The sequence below is a fragment of the Balearica regulorum genome, chromosome 3, assembly GCF_011004875.1.
Source record: "Balearica regulorum gibbericeps isolate bBalReg1 chromosome 3, bBalReg1.pri, whole genome shotgun sequence".
Taxonomy (NCBI): Eukaryota; Metazoa; Chordata; class Aves; order Gruiformes; family Gruidae; genus Balearica; species Balearica regulorum.
The window spans coordinates 106,715,353-106,738,054 of NC_046186.1; the positions used below are offsets into that span (position 1 = coordinate 106,715,353).

Consider the following 22,702-nt stretch of genomic DNA (forward strand, 5'->3'; position numbering starts at 1 on the left):
AGTTACTGATAAGTAACTGAAGTTACTATCCACCCTGGTTTTCGAGCCTGCTTGTCCTTCTGCTGCCATGCCACCTACTTCTTAGCACTTTGATTTTCTCCAGCAATCCACCAAACTAGCCAAACGAAGATGGAGCCGATTCGAAGAACAAGTGTGCTCTCAGGCTTGTGGGGGGTCTGTAAACTTTTGCATGAAGAGAGGAAAGCAGAAGAAAAGGGAGAAACTGAGATCTTTTAAACGGATAGACCTTCTTTCCTCAAAATTCCCAGAGAAACACCACACATGAGCTTGTAACACTCAACCCACAACCACAGATACAAAAGGAACTTTAGAAAACTTGCATCTTAACAAGATAAAACAACATCCTTTTTGTCCCCCGACACCATCATGAATTGAAAAAAAAACAAACCACCAAAAACCCCAAACCACTACTTAAAATTAAGCAAAAACTTTATTTTAGTTTATAGGCTTGTTTGTATTAAAAACAATTACTTCAATTTCACATAAAACTCAGCATGTAAATAAACCGAAGTTATCACCGGTCAAGGTCTGTTTCTGAAAGACAAGGGCTTCGAATTACATTTTAACAACCTTGCGTGACAACAGATAAAACTGGGACGGCAGTAGCATCTCCTGGTTTACAGGCTGAGGAGTTAAACTCTCCCCCCACCTTCAGTACATTTGAAACCACCAGCTGCAAGCTGGTGCAGTCAAATCATCGCTCTATTACCCATTAATCCATTGAGCAACCATGGAAAACAGTATCCCAGTTTAATCTGCTACTTCACAGGAGTAAATGCTCTTCAGCGTTGTTACAGGCACTGCTATTTTCTTCCACAAATCAAAGTAGTTAAAACATTTTCCTTACAGATTTTCAGAGGAGACTGTAACAATCAAGCTACATTATATACACTTCAAATGTACAATCATCTTTAAAAAAATGCCTGTGTACAAAATAGAGGGTTCTTTTATTAAGAAAAAAATCATGTGCTAGATTTCAATTACATCAACAATTTTAAAAGAATTGAAAATAATTGATGAATAATAGCAACATTCAGATTTATTAGGAACCTTCCTGCAAGCAATTGTAGAGGTACCTGCACTATATTTAAGATTCTAATAAGCTTTTTTGGACCATTTGTGCTGAAAACTTCATGGATGAAGTATGTGAAAAGCTCTTAGTTGTGACGACAGAACAAAAGCTAGTTAATTAATGCAAGATTATTTCAGTAAAATATAAAATATTCTACTTACTGCAAGGGCATCTGATTTACAGCCAGTTAGACAAAGAACAAAACTAGTGACTAAAACACATACATTAGTTAAAAAGTCAAATATATACAAAAATATATTAGGAAGTGGTCAAGTTCAACCACAGGCTCATGTAAAAAAATGTTGTTTTAAATAGCAATAGCAAAAAAATAGCTATTTTCTTTATCTGCAGCAGTACAAAATGCAAAACCTACATATGAGGTAGCAACGCCAAATTAAAAAAAAACAACTTTGGATTGAGGAGCATTTCCTGTATTTTCATAGCATATGTGTCAATACAAGTATTTAAATGGACACTTCAATTGTTTCAAGAATTAATACATTAATTTACAAAAACCTTTATTCAATGAGCATTTTAAAAAAGACTACTGGAAATGGATTTAGTTACTGATTTTCTCCTGTTTCTAAAAAAAGCTATCGCGTTTTCAAATCTAAACACTGTACAGCAAAAATGCGGCGGCTTTATTATACACACTTGGTAAACGCTATGGTACATTAAGACATAATTTACAAAGAGCAGAATAAGCCAACTGTGGTACTTCTTTTCTGTCAGATACGCATATGCTGCACCTTTCGCTACCCTGTGTTCAATGCCAGGTGCAGGATTAGGGTTCACTATTCACTCCCACAGCTCTGCCCACAACTGAAGTGTTTGTATCATCTACCTTCAGGAGCCTGAACCAGAAGCATGGCTGCTCTCTAGGGTTGGGGCGCTGCCAGGCAGCAGCTCAGAGCCCCCCTCGCTCCCTGTTGAAATTGCCTCAGGAACGCAGGGATGGGACGGGAGGGGAGAGGACAGTCGCACCCCTTCACTTCTCCTCCTCATCCCATCCCTCTGTTCCTCCTGCAAGCACAGAGCAGGAGGGGGCACCTGAGCCTCCCTGACCAAAAAAATCCCATTAATGAAAAGCCAGGAGGGTGACAACCACCCCAGCTGAGCTGTGCCAGCTCTGAGCCCGGGGCTGCAGGGCAGTGCTGCCAGCGGCACAGGCCCCTCACGTGGGTCAAATCCTTTGCTTCCAGCTCCACTGACCAAAAAGACCCTGCTGCTCCTCCAATTCAGGCAACCAAGTCAGACATCTGAAGTTAGATGGTACAAGTAACACCAAAAAATGAACTGGATGGAATTTCTGTATTTATTGTATTAAGAAAATAATATACTTTACATCACAGTGCTTAATTAAATGCAATAAAAAATGTAAACTCAGGATTCTAGATAAAATTTAACTTGAAAAATTAGGGCTCCAAGACTTTTAAAAATTCACAATTTCTTAAAAATTGAAGTCACAGACAGTCAGTTCACATAACTCACATATTTAAGATTACTTGTAAATACCTGTTGATGCACTCCACTGTTTGGTCACTTTTATTTTTTTTTTTTAAAAAAAGCCTAAATAACAAATAGACCAAGTGCAAAGGTAAGAGGTATATTTTTATTTGCAAAGAAACTAACTTTAGAAGTAATTTGCAAATCAGGCATCTGGAGTACTCTAGTAGATGTAAGGAAATATGCGGTATGGTACACGCTGACAATACCTTTCCCATGCCAAGCCATATTTTTGCTTACAATGATGTTCATCACGAGCTTCTCGATGAACAAGCAAGCAGATGAAATATATCACGTAGAAATATGGTAAAATGTGATTAAAACCTGTAGAATAAAGCGAGAAAGTCACTTCAGATACAGCCAAAAAAAAAAAATCTGGAAATGTTAGCTATTAACAACATGTACTAAACTGGTGATGTATACTTGTTACGGACTGAGGCACCTTAGACTCGTATTGTAAAGCATTAAATACAGGATAGTGCAAAAACTGTGTGACGTTTACATGCAGATAGGAAAAGACCACAAGAAACTAAGAAATAATCTTTAAAATTCAGAAAATTCTCAAAACCTACCAACTTCATTCTTGATGCATGCAAAGCTAGCCCATATTTTAAGTTCTTTAGCTATCAAAACCAGAGAAATCATTAAACCACTGCAGCACTGAGCTGCCCCACACAAGCCCCATAGGCTTTTCTCTATTTTGTCTGTAGACTCCAGCTTTACTCTGAGCACACTACTGACTTGTGGATTAAAAGCTGGACATGAGCTGGCAACATGCACTCACAGCCCAGAAAGACAACCATACCCTGGGCTGCATCAAAAGATGCGTGACCAGCAGGTCGAGGGAGGCGATTCTCCCCCTCTACTCCGCTCTTGTGAGACCCCACCTGGAGTACTGCGTCCCGCTCTGGGGGCCCCAGTACAAGACAGACATGGAGCTGTTGGAGAGAGTCCAGAGGAGGGCCACAAAAATGATCAGAGGGCTGGAGCACCTCTCCTATGAGGCCAGGCTGAGAGAGTTGGGGTTGTTCAGCCTGGAGAAGAGAGGGCTCCGGGGAGACCGAATTGCAGCCTTCCAGTACCTAAAGGGGACTTACAAGAAAGATGGGGCCAGACTTTTTTGTAGGGCCTGTAGTGACAGGACAAAGGGTAATGGTTTTAAACTAAAAGAGGGTGGGTTCAGACTAGATAAGGACAAAATTTTTTTACAACGAGGGTGGTGAAACGCTGGAACAGGTTGCCCAGAAAGGTGGTAGATGCCCCATCCCTGGAAACATTCAAGATCAGGCTGGATGGGGCTCTGAGCAACCTGATCTAGTTGAAGATGTCCCTGCTCACTGCAGGGGGAGTTGGACTAGATGACCTTCCAACAACACTTCCACTTCTGCCATTACGATGCTTACAGAGGATTCGAGTCCCTCATTTTCATGGGGAGGAAAACCCTCTTCCAGGATATTGTCTGCAAGTGTCTATGCTAATCTAGTGTTGTCTACTCTCAATTAAAATCCAAAACAAAATTAACTCCTGGAGGAACCCCTAAACTCCAGCATCCTCTCTCACCTGATGCCCCTGGTCAGGACCTTAATCACTTGGTGACAAAGTCCCACTCTACCAAATCTCCCTGTGTCCCACAATCTGCAAAAGCCAGACTGTGCCATGGGGTGCAGAGTAGCTCTGCCTCAGAACATCCGTCACGCTCACTTCTGTGTTTTTATAGAAGAGAAACTCCTTCAGGCAAGGGAGGAGTCCAAAGCCATTTTTCAGACTTGAATGAGAGGCAGCAGGACTACCAGGACCAGATGTATTTTCTGAAATTCTCACTGCTCTTTCTAAGCTCTTGCAAAGAATCAGGACTATAAAACCCCACTGGACAAAAGGCTCCTTAATTTCTTCCAAGTGTAAACTTCCTGAAAACCAGGAAGTACTCATTAATAAAAACTATGAAACACAATTCCACTCCCTTGTGTTTGATGACTCTTTTTTTAAATGTATTTTGCTTAAAGTCCATCCCTATATGCACTAGTCCTTGTTCCCAAGCAAACTCCCACTTTTTGGGGAATTGCCTTTGAAAGTATTACAGCACAACCACTAGCCTAGAAAAAGTAAGGAACAAATTATTAGCAAGCAAGCCCCTTCATTATTGAATGACAAAGCATCAGAAAGATTAAAATCTCTAGTATGATATATCAAATCTATAGTAAGATATAAAGGATAAGGCGTAAGACAAAATAGGTGTCAGATCATGCTTACAACACAGGAATTTGCCATTCAATTAATAATAGATTTTAGTATCTCAAATAACTACCACTTTGCATTTCAAACCCAGTTAGATGCCAAAAACATAGAAGCATTTCTAATAAAACCCACTTGTGTTTCAGGCACTTACCACAGGGTAGGGACCATGCTAGAGCCATGATGATGTCACCGAGATAATTAGGGTGACGAACAAAACCCCACCAACCCGTGACAAGAAGCCCTTTTCCAGTTGCAGTGGGTATAAATTTCAGATCTGTGAATAGATTATTGTAGTCAACACAACAATTGAAACGTGTATTTAACAAAGAGACATTGTATAGCAATTGAACAAATAAAAAAATGCACTTACAGGCCAATTTGGGATCTGCTGGATTCCTTCGGAAATTATTTTTCTGAGAATTTGCACTACGGAATATGTAATACCCAATACCTGAAAATACATATTATTTACTTTGGATTTTCAATATTTTCCAGTTTTCTTTCCTTCAACAAAAGCAGTGTCATGGTCTCTGCCACTCTTACTACATTAAAGTCTTTTCCTCAGAGATAAGAACCGATATTGTCTAGTTCTCAGAACTCTTAACAAGATAGAAATGCTACTGGAATGCTGCCTTCCATACACTCTTACACATTACTAACTTTTAAGATTTTGGAGAAACTTTCAGATTTATATCTGAAATAGTTTATTAATGTAACATTGAGTTTGAAATTCATTTAAGGTGATATGCTGCAGTTTGTAAGATTATAGCTCTATTAGCAGCCCAGCACAAGTTCACAATATTAAAAGAATCAGAAAATTAAGTATTATATGGTTTTGAAATTCTTCCCACCCATCATTTTTACAAGGTAGTTGAAATTTGTTTTTTCTGAGGCTGTATTGAAAAAACACAACATACTTCAAATAAAGATGCTAAAAAAGAAAACTGCACAACAAAAAATATTAATTGAGAATGAAAAGAGATGTTCTATTTCTCAGGACTGTACAAACCTTCATATTCTTTCCAAGTGCTTCAATTCCCTTTGTCCTATCTACAAAAAACTTTGTGTTTTAGGTTTATTACTCAGATAAAAGGGACAAACTAGAAGGCCATATTGGTGCAAATGTAAGGTCCCATAAGGATGTAAGATCCTCTCTCGAAGCACTCAGCTAGAAAAAAGACGTCTTCCACTGACATGAGTTTCTAACTATGGGGACTGGGGAAGGAGATGCAAATTGTTAAATGACAAAACCTCTTTTTCCCTAGGTTCAGTAAAGTATAGCCAACAAGTTATCGACTTTTGTGGAAGAGCCACTCAGTCACTCAGATTAACTCTAAAAGGCATCTGCTACACTTCATTCAAAATGTTCTAAGTCACTTCTGCTACTCCAGACAGCGTTCATCTAAAGCTGCCTCTCAACAGAACAGTTAGGTGTCCAGACTCTCATTTATCCTTCATTTAATAAAATAAGAATTTATTATAGTCTTTATATTAAACAGTAGCCAGATACAGGCTTCCACCAGCTGCGGCAACACAGAAGGTATCACCACTGCATTTTAGCAAAAGCTTCACTTCACAACTCAAAGAAACAAAATCAGTACAACATTGTTCCTCCCAGTAACAACAACATTTACTGTAACTTACAGTTCAGAATAGTAATTGCAGCAGCAACAGGCCAAGAAATTGCAGTAGGATGACCAACTAAATAGAAGGCCTGCAGACTGTAGACAAACGGAACCCACACCAAATCTCCAAATGCTAGCATAAATCCAAATCCATCATGCGTAATATCCATGGTAGTTAAAATAGCTTCCTAGAAACGAGGAGGAAGGAATTTAGAATTTACAAAGCCTCATTCATTTAACATCGTAATTAAAAACGGTAACAGTTTAAAATGACTGGCATTTTACCTCATTCCAAAGAGCATCCACCACATACAGAAGCTGAAAGCTGTTCACAAGTATCATTGGCAAAGATGGCATACTTTGATTGTGTATCTTCATCTCAGCCAAGAGCATTGCCAAGTTTATAACAACCTAGTTAGAAAATACTTTATTATAGATTTCCCTTGTAAGAGAAAGTGGTCTTTTCTGTTACGCTACAGGACATTTTAATACAGATGTTTTTGACAAATATTTAAGTTTTTTAAAAAATAACCTGTTTCACAAGCAACAGTTTGCAACTAACTACATTTCTGAAGCTGTACCCTCAGCATCTGAAAACTTCAAGAATGGATTTCATTTCCAACAAAGCAAAGAAGCTAGAGTGTAGAAATTGTCCTAAGGTGAATAAAAATGGTCATTAAAAATTTGTCAACATGAAACTAAGTACTTTTTCCCTGTTTATAAATACATATTGTATCCTTAAGACCAATTATTTAAAAAAATGTATAATATTTAAGCAAATAAAATAACTAAGATTACTGACTCACCCAGCCAATTAAGCCTGGACGCAATTCACAGAAGTATTTGAGATCAAAACTGCCAATACGAGGGTTTAATTCATGTCCAGTAAAAAAATCATAAATAAAATACCCTGCAGATAAGACATACTCTTTGTTAGCAATACTCTTCCTTTTATCCTCTACTACACTCCTTATAGAGCAGTTCCTACTTTTTACTAATGTTCTCTCATTACAAATAAAAACACATTTAGACTGGCAAGAAAAATGTGACAGTATATGCAAAATACAAAGCAAAACCCAAATTACTTATATTTTAAGATGCCCAAATATTTTGTTAGGAGTACTACACACTTTAGAAGTTACTATAGTCTTATTTCTTCTTGATATTTGTTATTTTCAGCCTCCTCCTCAAGGTCACATCATAGTTTTCATGATCTTATGGTACTAATTCATTCTACTTTTCTTAATACTTCATTGCTCTTCTCTGGGAGCAAGAATTCCTTTAGCTGTGACAACAACCTGTCCATCGAAAGAGACGGACAAGAAAGAAAATACAATACCTTGACTTTGAGATATCCTGCACTGAGTTAGAAAACAAACACTCTGCAGAACAGTTACAGAATACTACTATGCCACCTACAGAGACTAGAACTGCACTTTTCAAAGAAAAAAGCAATTTACAATCATTGTATTATTTCCCTTCACACATACACACTGCACTGATTAAAAAAAAGGAAGCTATTTGAATACTTCATTTCATTACACTGAATGTTCTGTCCATAAACTCCCTTTCTTAGTCACCCTGTGATCATTTTTAAAAGCAGTTTGTTTAATATTAAACACTAATCAAGTTCTCAATCTATTCTTTGTACTACAGAAACATATATATAATTGACACTTTCCAGGTAGGTAGTCTCATGACTGAATCAAAATTTCTTTCGAAAGCTCAATTCAGCTAACTAGATTTAAAAGTAGGCAGCAAAATAAAAGTTTAGAAATAACACTGTAATTTCAAGTTCTGTATCTGGACTTCCCACTGCCAAAATACCTAGTTTTTTCAGTTTTTCTTTCCAGTCCCAGCTGTTTCAGGAAAAGGCCCACCAACAGGGGCACTACGAAGCGAACTAGACAAGCTTCTTAGGCAAATGCTGAAAACTGAAGGAAGCGTGCTCTCATCGCTAGGGGACTAGATGAGCCAAGATATTTCTGCATAAGCTATTCAAAATAATCCAATGAAAATGTTACGCATTTTGCAGCATCTGAGTGTGAACAAAAAATTGCCATTTAACTTGCAACATGAATTTTACATTGGTAGAAAGTAAAAGTCATGGTATTATAATAACCAGCCCTAAATCTAGCCTTTAGTTCATAAAAATGAAACTCTAGCAAAGGATTGGAAAGAAATTATCCAAAATATTTGTAAAACTCACCAGAATTTCCACCTGGTGCTAGGTCTTCCTCAGGTGCTTTCAGGGACCGAATATACAGATAAATGCTCAATGCCAATGAAAAAACTGCAGCTGACACTGCAAACTGCATGAAGTGGTCATATAAATAATGAAGTTCAAATTGAAAGTATAATAAAGTTCCAATAGCTGCAGCAGTCAAAACAAAAGCATAAAACCCTAAAAGATGTAGAAGAAAAACATATTAGCCAAAATTTAAAAATCATTCTCAGTAGAACCCACCTAGTCCAGACTTTCTGCATTTTTACTTCTTCCAACATTTGTCTGTATTCCAATAATGTCTTACAAATCCCATGAGGTTCCAACTTCTGGGGCACGGCAATATAAGACATGGAGCTCTTGAGGCCACACCTTGAGTACTGTGTTCAGTTTTGGGCCCCTCACTACCAGAAGGACATTGAGGTGCTGGAGCGTGTCCAGAGAAGGGCAATGAAGCTGGTGAAGGGTCTAGAGCACAAGTCTTACAAGGAGCGGCTGAGGGAATTAGGGCTGTTTAGCCTGGAGAAAAGGAGGCTGAGGGGAGACTTTCTCACTCTCTACAACTACTTGAAAGAAGGGTGTAGCCAGGTGGGTGTTGGTCTCTTCTCCCAAGTAACAAGCGATAGGATGAAAGGAAATGGCCTTAAGCTGTTCCAGGGGAGGTTTAGATTGGATATTAGAAAAAAATTTTTCACCAAAAGGGTTGTCAAGCACTGGAACAGGCTGCCCAGGGAAGTGATGGAGTCACCATCCCTGGAGGTGTGTAGATGTGGCGCTTAGGGACACGGTTTAGTGGTGGACTTGGCAGCGTTAGGTTTATGGTTGTAATCTATGATCTAAAAGGCCTTTTCCAACCTAAACAAATCTATGATTCTAAGACATTCTAGCTATGTCCTGCAATTTTCTGTGCTCCTCATCAAAAAGGTCAAGAGGCAGGAATACTCTGCGCTCCTAAATTTTTTACAACGCAGGATCCAATTTCAGATTCTAATGGAAAAATGGACAGTGACACTACTACTGGATAATGACAGCAGGTCACAACATTTCATCTGTAGGGCTGCTTGGAAAGCATTTTCTTCAAGTATTTATCTTCATACATACCTTCACACAGATTACTTAACCAGTAATTAAAGTATTAAAATAACTGTCAAGTCAAGACTTGAACACAAAACTTTTGTGCTTTGAGAGTATAAAATCATGTACAATGGAATGATGTCCAAATACAAGCAGGCAGTTCTAGACAGTTCTCACCTAAGTACCTCCTATGAACCCTTTCACAGGCTCACAATGGTTGAGGTTAGAAGGGACCTACAGAGCTCATGTAGTCCACGCCCCTGCTCAAGCAGGGCCACCTAGAGCTGGTTGCCCAGCATCATGTCCATATGGCTTTTGAATATCTCCAAGGATGGAGACTCCACAACTCTGGGCAACCTGTGCCAGTGCTCAGTCACCCTGACAGTAAAAAAAAGCATTTCCTGATGTTCAGACGGAACCTCCTGTATTTCAGTTTGTGCCCATTGCCTCTTATCCTGTCACTGGTCATCTTCCTTTCCTCAAGAAGGCTTCCAAAGCTGCTTAGAGAACTAGCCTTTGAAGCAGCAAGAAGATGGCTTCTCTTTTTTTTTCTTTTCTTTTTAAACCATCCAAATCATGTAGCTTATTTCTTCCCTTTATCAGAACACACAAAAAAATGGACTATGCCCCTACTAAAGACAGAAGTACAAACCAAGAAATGTTATGAGCCAGCCACAATATGACTCACTTCCGCATGATGTAATTCACTCTGCTTCTATGATTTACAGTCCTATTCCAACTTGAAAATGGTGCATCCTACCAGACTATGCGAAAACCCCACTCAACTTTTTAACAGAACAAGTGGATTCCACTACCACCAGACAGTGTCCTTGAACTGACTAATTAATCAAATAGGTAGTCTGAAATATCTGCAAGGCAAAGTACAGCTTTCTATTTAAGCCTGAAAAAGCAAAACTGTTGAAATATGTTACACCATATTCTAAACCTAGATGAGAAAACTGTCTTATTCATAGGAAGTGAAATCAGATCTGCGTAAGAACTCAGAACTGTTCCAGGCATGAATAAGAACATCTTAAATCAATTACAACACACTTCTTATTAGTCTGTAAATCAGAGGCATCCAAGATCATCTAGACACATAGGATAAGATCTCTTCACATCACTCCTGAACATTTCCTCCAGAGCAACAGTCCTTGTTACAGAAGCATTACTAACGCTTCTGATTGGCAACTGCCTGTTTAGCAATTATGCAAGGAATATGACAGGAGTCACCAGTCACAACTGGATGCAGACCAGGTGCCCAGTGGAGTGTAATGTCTTGCTCTTGGGGCAGTTAGTTCCTGATCATTACCAACCTTATTCTTCCAAGACAAGGCTCATCCTATTTTATGAAAGATTTACAACAGATACCTAGTTTAACCATAGAGTGTGTCTTTCATCATGTGTATCTTTTGGTACTGAGCAAATGAGATAGTGATACCCATTTTCAGAATTAGCAACTGCAACATGCTTACCATTTATCCGGTACTGCAGCTTCCTTCCATTTGAAAGGGGCAGGCCTTCTACAACCTAGGAAGAATAAAATACTAGTGTTTCAACGGAGTAGTTTCTGGGAGTACTGGCAGAGGAGGGAAATCAAGCATCTCTCTGCCACAAAGACATTCAATCAAGGTAACCAGCTGGACACATTCAAATCTGAAGATCATGCATTGTTCACAAAAGCATACTTTGGATAACAAAAGAAAAAGGGTAACAGTTTCAAATTAAAAGTGTTTTTAAAACCTCTTCCTAACCAGCCTCAAGAAAACAGAGCAGCTCCAATCACTGTAAACATATATAGCAATAGAACAACATGATTGAATGATCTATTTATTATAGTGTTCTTTCAGAATCTGCCAGTATCCCTCAAGTCACAAGAGGGAAACAGGGCATTTGCCTAATACATGTATGGTTAGAATGGTTTATAGCTTCCCGTAAGTGAAGATTACATTCCAAAACACTGGATACCAGTAAGAAACTGAGTATCTAGCAGTTTGTTGATTTAGAAGTCAGATAACTGAAATTCTTCTAGAATTCTATCAAGCAATTTTTATCCATGCTTTGATTTGAACTCCTATATAATGCCTTCTGCCTTTTCTAGTCTAAGGCTGTGAAATCCGCACCCATGAAATTCTTAACAAACTGTGCTATTTTAAGCTTACAGAAATCTGCAGTGGCCATATTCCAGCTTAATATGGAAAACAAAACAATTTGCTTTCAAATTCACTGCTTTAGGAACATGCCCTACCTTCCAGCCTAACGCACAAATTAATTATCCATAAAGACCCAATTGCTACCCAATAGCTTACCTTTCCAATTGGTAGTAAGTAAAACAGAGCTTGAAGGAAAAACCACAGAAGAAAAAGACCAAACATCCTAGCCTCCCAAAGACTTTCAAGTGCTGGGAGAGGAGGAGGGAAGTTCATAAGACTGGGGTCATCTTGTTTGCACAGCAACAGCAAGTAGAATACAGTAGCAGGCAGGAAAAATATCAGCAGGAAGGTCCCTGTAAACAGACATCATGCCATATCAGAAGATAAACATAGAAAATAAAAAACCTAGTTTCAATCCCACCAATAAAGCTCAATATTAACTTTAGTAACAAAGAAGAGGTTGTCGTCATCTATTCCTGAAGCAAGACAGCGGCAATCCCCCAGTCATTTAATGGGATACAGAGACATTCTTCTCACTCCCATATGCAGTCATATAATCAAACTGAAGGATCACACTCACTGCATCCCTTTAAAACTGTTAAAAAAAAACTATATAAAGAATACTTTGCTGTTGAGTTTGAAGCACCTAGGTTTTGAAAATGTAAATTTGCTGGTTACTTCTTAAGTTTCATTTGGAAATATTTAAATCTCACTGTGCAAGGGAATGCTCAAGATCTTCACTATATTTCACAAGAGAACCAAATGTAGTACCAGTTCTTTGACTGCCATCAATACCAGTATAGACTATATGAAGCACTATCATATGACTCTGGATTGTACAACCACAGTCCAAAAACTGGAAAAACAATTCTTGACAAGACAGTATGGTCAATAAGTAAAAAAAAACATTAAAGTACTAGTTTTCAACTATTACAACAATTTGCACACATACCAATTCTTCCACCAAACTCTAGCTCCTTTGTTTTTGATGATGTTTTCTCAATTGTTTTTATTGTCTCAAAAATCTTTTTCTCCGAATATATCTCTTCTTTTTTCTTCTCTTCTTTTCTTGGACGCAAGCTGTACTGTTCAAGCACACGCTCTATTTCCAGGTCTGGTTTTGACTTTTGCTGTTAATGAATAAAAAGAATTTACTTAAAAAAAAAAGAATATCCCAGTGATTTTACCTTATTTTACTCCAATATGTTTTATTTAGGAGGACATTATTCACTATAAAACACCAATATACTATGTGTTCTACTTCTATACAGTACTTAAGTTTATGCATTTATATGAAGAGACTGCTATTAAATCAGTTTCATTGTGATCACTTAGGCCATGATTACATATCAGCAGGAGTTCCAGTACACATCATCCATTCCTCCACCATCCTCATCTCCTTTTTGCCATACCTCTGTGTATTAGCTAACAATCAGGACTAAAGAACTGATTCGGCTAAAAGAAAAGAAATCACTTTCTATGATCAAACATTCACACTGCAAAAGCATGGGAATGAACACAAATAACCAGTGAGGGTTTGATGGAAAAAACAAAGAAGAAAAACAAATGTTACACAGCTCTAGTATTGTTCCCTTCTGACAACTTCATCTTCTGCCCTGAACTTAGCTGGACAGTAAACTTCGTTGATCTCGAAGTTTTATGTTGCATTCTATTTCTCCTCTTTTCTAGGGATTTCTGAGAAAGCTAAGTTAGAATGAGACATAAAACTAAGAGTAAATACAATGTTTATACCTCCAAGATTAGGCAGGATGTGTCATTTCTTTCTGTGCTGTCAGGTTCACCATTGTACCTTCTGGTGTTATTCTCACTTGGTTTCTGGTTAAAAGAAAAAAAACTAGTTTTAGCTTTCTGAAAATAACAGCTGCATTAAGTATGCAATGAATAATTAAGAACACTAACTATCTAGTTTTTTTGCAACTGCAACTGCTCTGGTTTTCTCCACAGGAAAACAAGTGGATTCAATATCCAAAGTATGGACAGTTTTAGCTCACAAACAAGGGAAGAAAACCCATTTAAGAAAAGGTTACTTTTTTTTAATTAACAGTAAAATTAAGAGAGAATACAGCTCCCAAGTTACTTTTAACTCATCATTAGGAACTGCCAAGTATAAAATGCATGTCTATTTAGTAATTCGATTAGAAAAGCAGAGGAAATTTCAGCATCCTATATACGACACTGCTCTGCAGGACTGAAAGTTTGGTTTTCCATTGAATATCTTTTTATGAAATAAATTCACTTACAAAAATTCTTTTTATGAGTCTAGCTTACACAACTCTGGGAAGACACTACTCATTTGCCTTGTTTTATTTCAACTTAAGCTTTGTTGAAAAGGACCAGATCATTCCAGTCATACAATCACCAATAGATTAATCCTACTCCTCAACTAAAAGTCAGGAGAAAAACCAAACATATTTTAACCTTTTTGTCCAAAGTAAAGTGTAGCCGCTGGCTACAAACTACTTAAAACGAGCATATGGTCCCCAGGCTATGCACTGGGTCACACAACTCAAAGCAGTTCACTGCAAAACAAAAACCCCAGCAACTTCAGTGATGAAGAATGCTTTTAGTAGTAGCAATTTACTGAACTAAACCTATCTAGTTTAGATTGGCCTGGTTTAGTTTAGTTGAAACCTAACTAAAACCTATCAATTTTCAATAGATCAGCAAAAGGCATTTCCAAGTCAAGGGACTGAGCTTCAAATGATACTTGTCTGAGACAATCTCAAGAGCACAAGAGGCAGGCAAAATGCTGTTTTGTGTCTTAATAGAGAAAGATCACCTCTACTATTCTTCACTTTTCAGAACAGCAGAACCATTGATGGTACTCAGTATAACCTTCACAAAAAGGCCAAGATCAAAAACGATAAATTGCAGCTAAAAACCAGGTATTTGATAAACTTATAAAAACTATCCTGTAAAGATTTGTAACAAAAACAGTTCTGCAATATTATCAATCAGCAAGGATATATATATCTCTCTCTCTCATACTTGAATTCTGCAGCAATTCTCCTACAAAAGCTTCACGTTTTCCATTACTATTTTAATGGCCTCTATAGGAAAACAGAGCTCATTTTATTTCAAATTCTAATACCTACCCTGTTATGTATCTATCAATACATCTTAGTAGGCTAGCTTCCTTTGCCCCATTTCACAAGTGGAAGCATATGGCTAACAACGACTGCAATATTAAAATGTTAAAGAATTTGTGTTTCTTTGAGTTCTGAGAACTTGACAGTACCACCAAATTCAAATGGAACTTAACAACATATGTTCATGTTTCAAGAGTTTCCTCACAACTCGGTAAGCTAGAAAGCCTATCTTCAAAGAAAAACCAACAGTTCTGAGATACATTTTGCAGCTAATTATGTTACTCAGAGAACATGAACTACATCTGGCTTTTACAATAATAAACCCATATGCCTAAAACAAACCTTTCACAAATAGCAAAAAATTGTTTTAAAAAAAAAATCCAACAAACCCACATACAAATAATGAACAGACAAACAAACTAATACCAGTAGAGCTAAGTTGGTTTCCTGAATAGTTTTCTTTTTGTCATCTTTATGTTCTCTGCTTTGGGAAGAAGAACGACGTCTGCCTCTTGCTGGCCGACCAGGAGATCTAGATCGAGATCTGCTGCTACTTCTTCTGGAGGGAGAACTTGAAGAGGACTGGCTCTTCCTGTGCTTGAATGATGATTGTGACTAAAAGAAAGAGAGGAAGAAAGCAAAATCTTATCTTAGATGTTCCAAAGAACAATTTTGGAAACTTGGGTTTTTCATGATGAGAACTCTGGCATATAGTTCTACAGAATTGTCTCTTATTTCCTATACTGATGCTGTACAAAGGCTGTTAAGAAAAAGCAACTACAGCATACTCATTTTGCTGGTAATACCCAAATAATCCTGTCCCAAGTCCAACTACTGACAGTTCCTGTCAAAGCTACAGAAATCAGGATATGGATGTAAGCTATCAATGTGTGCAACAAGCCCTTAAGCGTACTACCCTCTTAAGCCTTTGCACAAGTTAATTAAATGATAGTTGCCTCTTAATCCTTAAGAGACAGCTATCATTTCAATTACTTTGCTTTATCAATACATTTGGCATATCAAGAAGCAATGATGTGTTTAAGGCAACACAGCTCAAATCAACATTAAAAAACTCCAATTAAGCTAAATCATTAGATGTGATACATAATTTCATGAACAGTTTTCCCCAGAAGTACTGTTTTATTTCTCTGTGAAATGTACAACGCTGATTTTCCCATGTAAGATTTCCACAACACAACTTTTATAAGGCACAAATGCTTTATAACAAAGAAAGGTATTTTCACAGCTTGAGTTTGCTAACCTGCAAGCACAAAGTAAACAAGTTAGAAAGTCTTAAAGCAGTGAAAACCTTTGTCTAGCTCAAGGCAGAGACCTTTTGTCCCAAAAGAAAAGGTCGGTCACAGGGCATTGTACACTGCCACCAAAAAATGAAACTACAGTTCATATAAAGACATACAAGTTAGATTTGAACTTATGCAGGTTTCAGAACAGGCCTTAAAAATCAACTACAGCAAACATTCAAGTAACTTTTTCTCTCATGCATTATGACATTTTAAATTTAAATGAAACTTGTTAGCAGAATTTTAAAGGCCTTTATTAATAACAGAAAAAGAAATAATAAAGGTATGTTAAGAGGAAGGGATGTGCTCATATACATATGACATGGCCCTTCTTCAAAAGTCCCCAATTGTCACAAATAGAGCAGTCTTATGAAACCTTTGGAGACTTAAACCAGTACAAGCTATTCACAGATTATTTCAAGTATGTGCTTAAAGGGTGTGCACTATTCATATTTACGATGATCCTTAACCACATGCTTGCATTTATTTTCAAATTTTCTCATTCAGAAGTAGAAAAAAAGTCAAATTAGCATCAACTGTCAGAGTAATAGCTTTATAAGGTACCCGAAAACAGTTTTTCATGAACAAGCATGCCATAGAGTTCGTGTACTATCAGACTTGTTTTTCCCAAAATGCATCGCTGTTTTTTCAACATAAACAATCATACTTGTTTAAAAATAGGGTCAGCATTCTGAACTTCTACTTGAGATGTTACAAAGGAAAAAGCTATCACTTAGCACCAATTTCTTGAAGACACAGTTAATGAAAACTTGCAAGACAACCATCCAACTATAAGTCGTATTTATCTACATCACAAAATCAATATAATCTTCCAATAGAAATACTGATAATTATAAGCATGTGTACTCACCTTTATATCACTTTCTTTCAATGCAAGTTCAGTCCCATCTTTGTACTTAACAGTATAAAGATGAGAAACATCATCGTAACTAGTCACTTGTACTTCATAGTACAGGACACTTCCTGGCCAACGGCCCATCACCACCTCGCCATCAGCAAACCTCCGGTTTGGCATTTTCCAAAAAGAATCCCTAGGAAAAAAAAAAAAAAAAAAAAATCAATACATATGACAGCTAAAGATTAGGCTTAATTTTTCCCTACTCTCTCTGTATCATTTAGGCTGGAACTGGGAAACTTTAAACCAAACCACTCTTCACCTCAAGTAGGCAGAAAGCTGCCTGGTAAGAAAAAACAGATGATCTATTTGCCAAATTAATAGCAGATAGAAGAAACAGGTTTAAAACAGAGCAAAGATTGAAATTAGATGTTATGAAAAAAACGTTCAATGTATTAATAGTACATCTAGACCAGTATTCAACTACGATATACAATCTCTATCAGAGACCACCAAAACCAGGCAAAGCAAATATTTGACCAAAATTACATAAATGTAGTTGATCTTATCTAGAGGGGGGAAAAAGTAAATTAGATGGTATCTAAGTGTCTTCTAACCGTATTTTCCTCTGGTTCTACAAAAATTACAGTAGTGATGATTTCTAAATGTTAAAATAAAATGTCCCAAATCTATTCAATACACACAGACACATTACATACTTTCTTCAATTTGTTATGCCAAATACTGAAAAGTTAGGAAACACCAGGATTTAGGCTCCTGTCTGGGTTGAGTATTTTCTCTTTTCCACCTATTTAGCACTAGGCATGTAATGCCTTTCGCAGCAGCCTGTAGGAAAACAAAGTACAGCATCAGAGCAATCACATAATATCCTGAAAAACTGAATTCTATCCCCTGTCTGCACCATAAGGTTTTTACTTGATATTAGTAAAACAGAGTTTAAGTGACTACTACCCTTGGTCCACCATACTAAGGTGCTGAGGAAAAAAAAAAAAAAAAAAACAAAAAAAACCCAAAAAAAACCACAAACCCAAAACCACACAACTGCAATTTAAAGAAAGTTATGTTTTTAAATGTAAAGTCCTGTATAACTCTTTGAAAAGTGCCTTGTATTATGTCATTGCCATCTGAAAATAGGTATCAATAGCAGAAAATACTTTTAACCTGAATGTCTCAGCAGAAAATACTTTTAACCTGTGACTCAGGCCTCAATATACAAAGCGACAGTATTTTAAAAGCCTAAGGTAAAATACATATTAACTTATGTACTATCACCATTTGTATGATAAACACAGGAACTTAGAATGGGGGTAGGGAGATGGGGAGGGGGACAACACAAACAAACCAGCAAATATTTTTGTTTCAAAGCATTTTAACTTGTTTGCTACAAATAAGATGTGAAGCCACACAAAATGAGGTGAAAACAAACATTTAACCAGATACTCATTCATTACACATTAACTAACCTGCAGTGAAAAGTTAAGATTCTTTGGCAAAAAAATACTGTTAATATGCAGTCACAGACCTTTATAACACATTGGGGGATGGGGCTAAGTGAGGCTTTTCAATCAACTTTCACTGTGGCATTTCCTGAAGCTGATGTTATTAAGATTTTACACCTGTGTAGCTCTCCAAGAAGAAACCAAAAACTTGGCAAAAATTCCCTCATGTGGATTTTACCACTAATATTCCTAATTGCTTCAGAACAGAAACATCTGGCCACCTCCTCTGCTGTATAGTAGCTGAAGGAGCGAAAAGACTAAGTTTTATCCTTTAGTTTCATTGATACTTGCCAGTTTGAAAAATTACCAGAGTTCTAGTCTAGGCTTGTAGGCATATGCTTTTCCAGCTCATCTGTCTTCTACCTAGTGTTTCTTATCTCAGTCTTGTTTTACTTTCTTACTCTTTCTGAATTCCCAGTCCTCCAACTCTGTTTTATCCCAGCCAGTTTAACCCCCTCAAATTCATAGCCTTGTTTCTTATGACTCCGTAAAATACAATTTCCATATTTTCATTTCAAATTCTTCTCCATTCTCTCCTTACTCCCCTTTAATTCCTTGTGGGTTTTCTGCCTTTTCTGCCCTTTTTCACCAAACTAGTTCCAGTTCCTCTTCACCACCTCTGGGCTCAAGATCTGATCTCAATCCCCATCTCTGTCTCCTTGTCCAGTTTTCTCAACCAAAAGACAGTTCTTTAGGAGATCCACGTCTACTACTGCTCTTTCCCCAGTCTCTCGCACACTTCCAGCTTCTTCCTCCTCTTCCATGAATAGTCTAAACACTGGTTCTCCACCAACTCCAGTCATAGCTTTCACCAGATGTCATAACCTCATCTATGACTTAATTTCCTCTTTGCTGTTGCACTTCCTACACTCCAGCCAACTGTTTCTTCTCAACCTGGAACACCTCAGGCATCATCTGTAAACTCAAAGCCTGACCAGGACAAAGCTGCCCGATCCTAGGACAAAGTTGTGAAAAACAGAATCTTTGGAGTTTATGTCCTTTTTGAAAAAGGGAAACAAGTTTTCACAAAGTTGTTACTCAGGACATGTAAACTGATTTTTACGATTTATAACAACCACTTCAAAATTTAGATATAATTTCATAGGGATCATAAAATGCAATTCTCTGCCAAACTTCAAAACCCAGCATTTTTGTACACAAACATGAAGACAGCCCAAACCTGATGATTTAATTCTTTCTAAAGGCAGAAAGACCTTGCCCTCCTCCAACCTTGTTCTCAAAAGGAGCTGAAGTTTGTTTTAAGAACTTGGAAAATGTGGTTGAAGGACCTAAAGCTAAATCAATGTTATGTAATTCAGCCTGAGGAAGATATCAACAATATGAAATTCCAGAATAATAAATAAATCTAAGCAAGTGGAAATATTATCCTGTGATTCAAAAGTAATTAACAATTCTATTAATGGAAAGATCTACTTATTTTTCCATTTTTTCCTTAAACAGTAGAGCTTAATAATGAGATTATAAACATTAAACAATAAAAAAGTAAATATTACTTCTTATTCTATCAAAGATTACCACATTGTTTTGCACCCCTGTGTCTCCTGTTTGCAGGGAGGTTTGCAATCCTCATTCCATGTATCCCACTTCAAAAAGCTACACCTTTTAAAGGCAGCCTTGATCTGTTCAGATAACAAAACCCATCACTGGCAGCAAGAAAATTAAAGACAGGAAGTCTTAAAAAAAAAAATTTAGAAATTACATTTTTAATTTATTGTTCTTTCAAGCTCTACACACACACCCCTGATAATTTTCAGGGTATCGGCTGGCATCAGCCTAATATTCACAGTAGTCCTATACAAACTTTTTAATTCATGGGGCTTCAAAAAATATATATCCAAGCACCCTCAAAAGAAAATTACTTCATACAATGAACCCTGTACTGTACAGATACCTGTTTGCAAGTATATTCACTTAGTCCTAAAATGAAATTTGTTTTTTCCACACCATTTCTGCACCTTTTGGAACCCAGATTCTAAGGGAATGGCTCAAAAGGATTTTTGTATCCTATACCAAGCCAAGACAATTAACCCAGAACTCCCTGGAGCTTAGAAGTTGGTTAAGAAGAAAAGTGACTGCTGACTCAATCAAGAATGAAACAATTGAAGAGAAACATGGCAGAGAAACATATTGCCCCATACATCCATTTCTGGTCTTTCTTAATGACCATCTCACTAGATATGTGGAAAGATACTTCACTCCTGTCAAGAAAATGACTGCTAGCTTGTAGTCACCAGAAAAATCATACCACATAATCAAAAGTTGGGTGCACAGTTTTAAGAATAAATACATAAACCACTAAACAAAGTTTCCCCTCTTGAAAGAGCAAAGTTCATACATATCCGGTGATTCTACTTACTAATTCTGACATCTCACCACAGGTAGATAATGTTGTGTATGTCAGAGGAGGGAGCCAGTTGAATGCAAGAAAAGAAGAAATGCAGGAAAATAAAAAAAACATTGACAGTCAAGGCTAACAAGACACAGCTTCCTACACGGAAAATTATTACTGAATTCACCAAAGAGACCGAGCTGTGCAGGACCTTTTCAGGATCACCATTCCTCACTCCACATTTCTAGCTTTTTACCTCCATAACGGTGGAGGCATCTACCCCTGTTCAAGCTTGGCTCAACCAAACAACCAAATCAGCTTCACCGCTAAAAACAAGCGCAAATAGGCCTCAAAGTAAAATAAAACCCTATCGATCCTCAGGCAAGGAAACGACGTTTTCCCTTTTAAAAAGGTTTTTCACCAGAAGCACTGAAAGCGCAGGGAAAGCGTCCGGAACTCGAACTCCCCACGCAGGGCCGCGAATAGGCGGCGGGCTGAAGGCCGCGGCGGCGCGGTGTTGACAGGAAGAGACCCACGTACCGGGGGCGGGGGGAAGGCCCGGCCCCTCGGCCCCGCTCCGCGGCCCCGCCCCGACCGCACTCCCGGCCAGGGCCTGGCGCGGGGCCTCCGCCGTAGGGGAAGTGGGGGGGTTGGGGGCGGCGCTAGGCCAAGCCGCCCCTTGCCCACGGCGCGCCCCCGCCACACCGGGTGGCCGCGGCCTTTCCCCGCACCGGGCCCTACGTCGCGGTGCCGCTGCAGAATGGAAGGGGACGGCGACGATCCCGAACAAAGCGAGGGAGCCCAACCCCCTTACCCCCAGGGCCCAAGCAAGCGGTCCGGGCAGCGGAAAAGGGCACCGGTCGTCCGCCCATCAGGAGAGAGGCCGGAGAGAGGCCCGAGCGGGGCCGCGGCCCGACGCCCGCGCACGGGGGCGGGGAAAGGTGGCGGCGGCGATTGGCCGGAGCTCTTTCCCACGGGAAGGCCGCGGAGGGGGGTGTGTCCCGGCCCGCGCCTGCCTCGGTGCCGCCATTCCCTTACCTGGCGCCCGCCCCCACCGGGCCGGGCCGGGCAGGGCAGGAGGCGCTTCCGCGGAGCAGCGGGAGCCGGGCCCGAGCGCGGCGCTCTCCGCTGAGGGGAACAACCGCCCTAAGCGACGGTTACGGCCGCACAAACGGTCCGCCCCTTCGCCCCACCTCTTCCCGCCCGCCAACCGCTCCTATTGGCCACGACTCGCCGTTTGAATCGTGGGTGGCCTCACGCTATTGGCTGCCGCGCGATGGCGCGGTCCTGCCGCCCGAGGCTCGCCGCTTGCCCGCCCCGGTGAGGGGGCGAGCGGGGCGGTTCGGCCGCCTTACGGCGACGGGGGGCTGATAACGGGTGCGAGCGCGGAGGGGAGGAAGGACTCGGGGAGGGAGAACGGGCGTGAAAGGCCGCGGTCGCCATGACGGCGGCAGGGGCCGCCTTAGGCCGCCTGCGCCACACAGGCCGCGCCGCCAGGCGGTAAACAAAACCGGGGTTTTTGTGTACGGAGCGCTCTGGTCTCCGCCTCAAACACCGCCTGAGACCACGAGGGCTCTTACGGTGACTGAACAACTGCCCGTGCTCCCAAAGAGGCTGAAATGTGGTTAAAAACACCCTCTCTCCCTGCAAAAGAA

At 39.2% G+C, this 22,702-nt stretch overlaps 1 protein-coding gene across 4 annotated transcripts; it reads right to left on the reverse strand.

Moving 5' to 3' along the window:
• Positions 1 to 432: 432 nt before the first annotated feature.
• On the reverse strand, positions 433 to 22,244 carry LBR (lamin B receptor). Of its 4 annotated transcripts, none has more exons than XM_075749353.1 (15): positions 22,086 to 22,238; positions 17,897 to 18,023; positions 17,193 to 17,373; positions 15,447 to 15,635; positions 13,663 to 13,746; positions 12,863 to 13,040; positions 12,067 to 12,263; positions 11,233 to 11,287; positions 8,669 to 8,863; positions 7,266 to 7,369; positions 6,745 to 6,870; positions 6,479 to 6,647; positions 5,205 to 5,285; positions 4,986 to 5,108; positions 433 to 2,923 (listed from the first exon to the last, which is right to left on the reverse strand). In XM_075749353.1, the coding sequence occupies exons 3-15, from the start codon at positions 17,355 to 17,357 to the stop codon at positions 2,763 to 2,765; spliced, it is 1,827 nt and encodes a 608-aa protein (XP_075605468.1). In that variant the 5' UTR covers positions 17,358 to 17,373; positions 17,897 to 18,023; positions 22,086 to 22,238; the 3' UTR covers positions 433 to 2,762. The 4 variants fall into 4 exon arrangements, with proteins under 4 accessions (XP_075605468.1, XP_075605469.1, XP_075605470.1 ...); XM_075749354.1 differs by lacking the exon at positions 22,086 to 22,238 and adding an exon at positions 21,862 to 22,002; XM_075749355.1 differs by lacking the exon at positions 17,897 to 18,023 and having other exon boundaries at positions 22,086 to 22,244.
• Between the last annotated feature and the right edge of the window lie 458 nt (positions 22,245 to 22,702).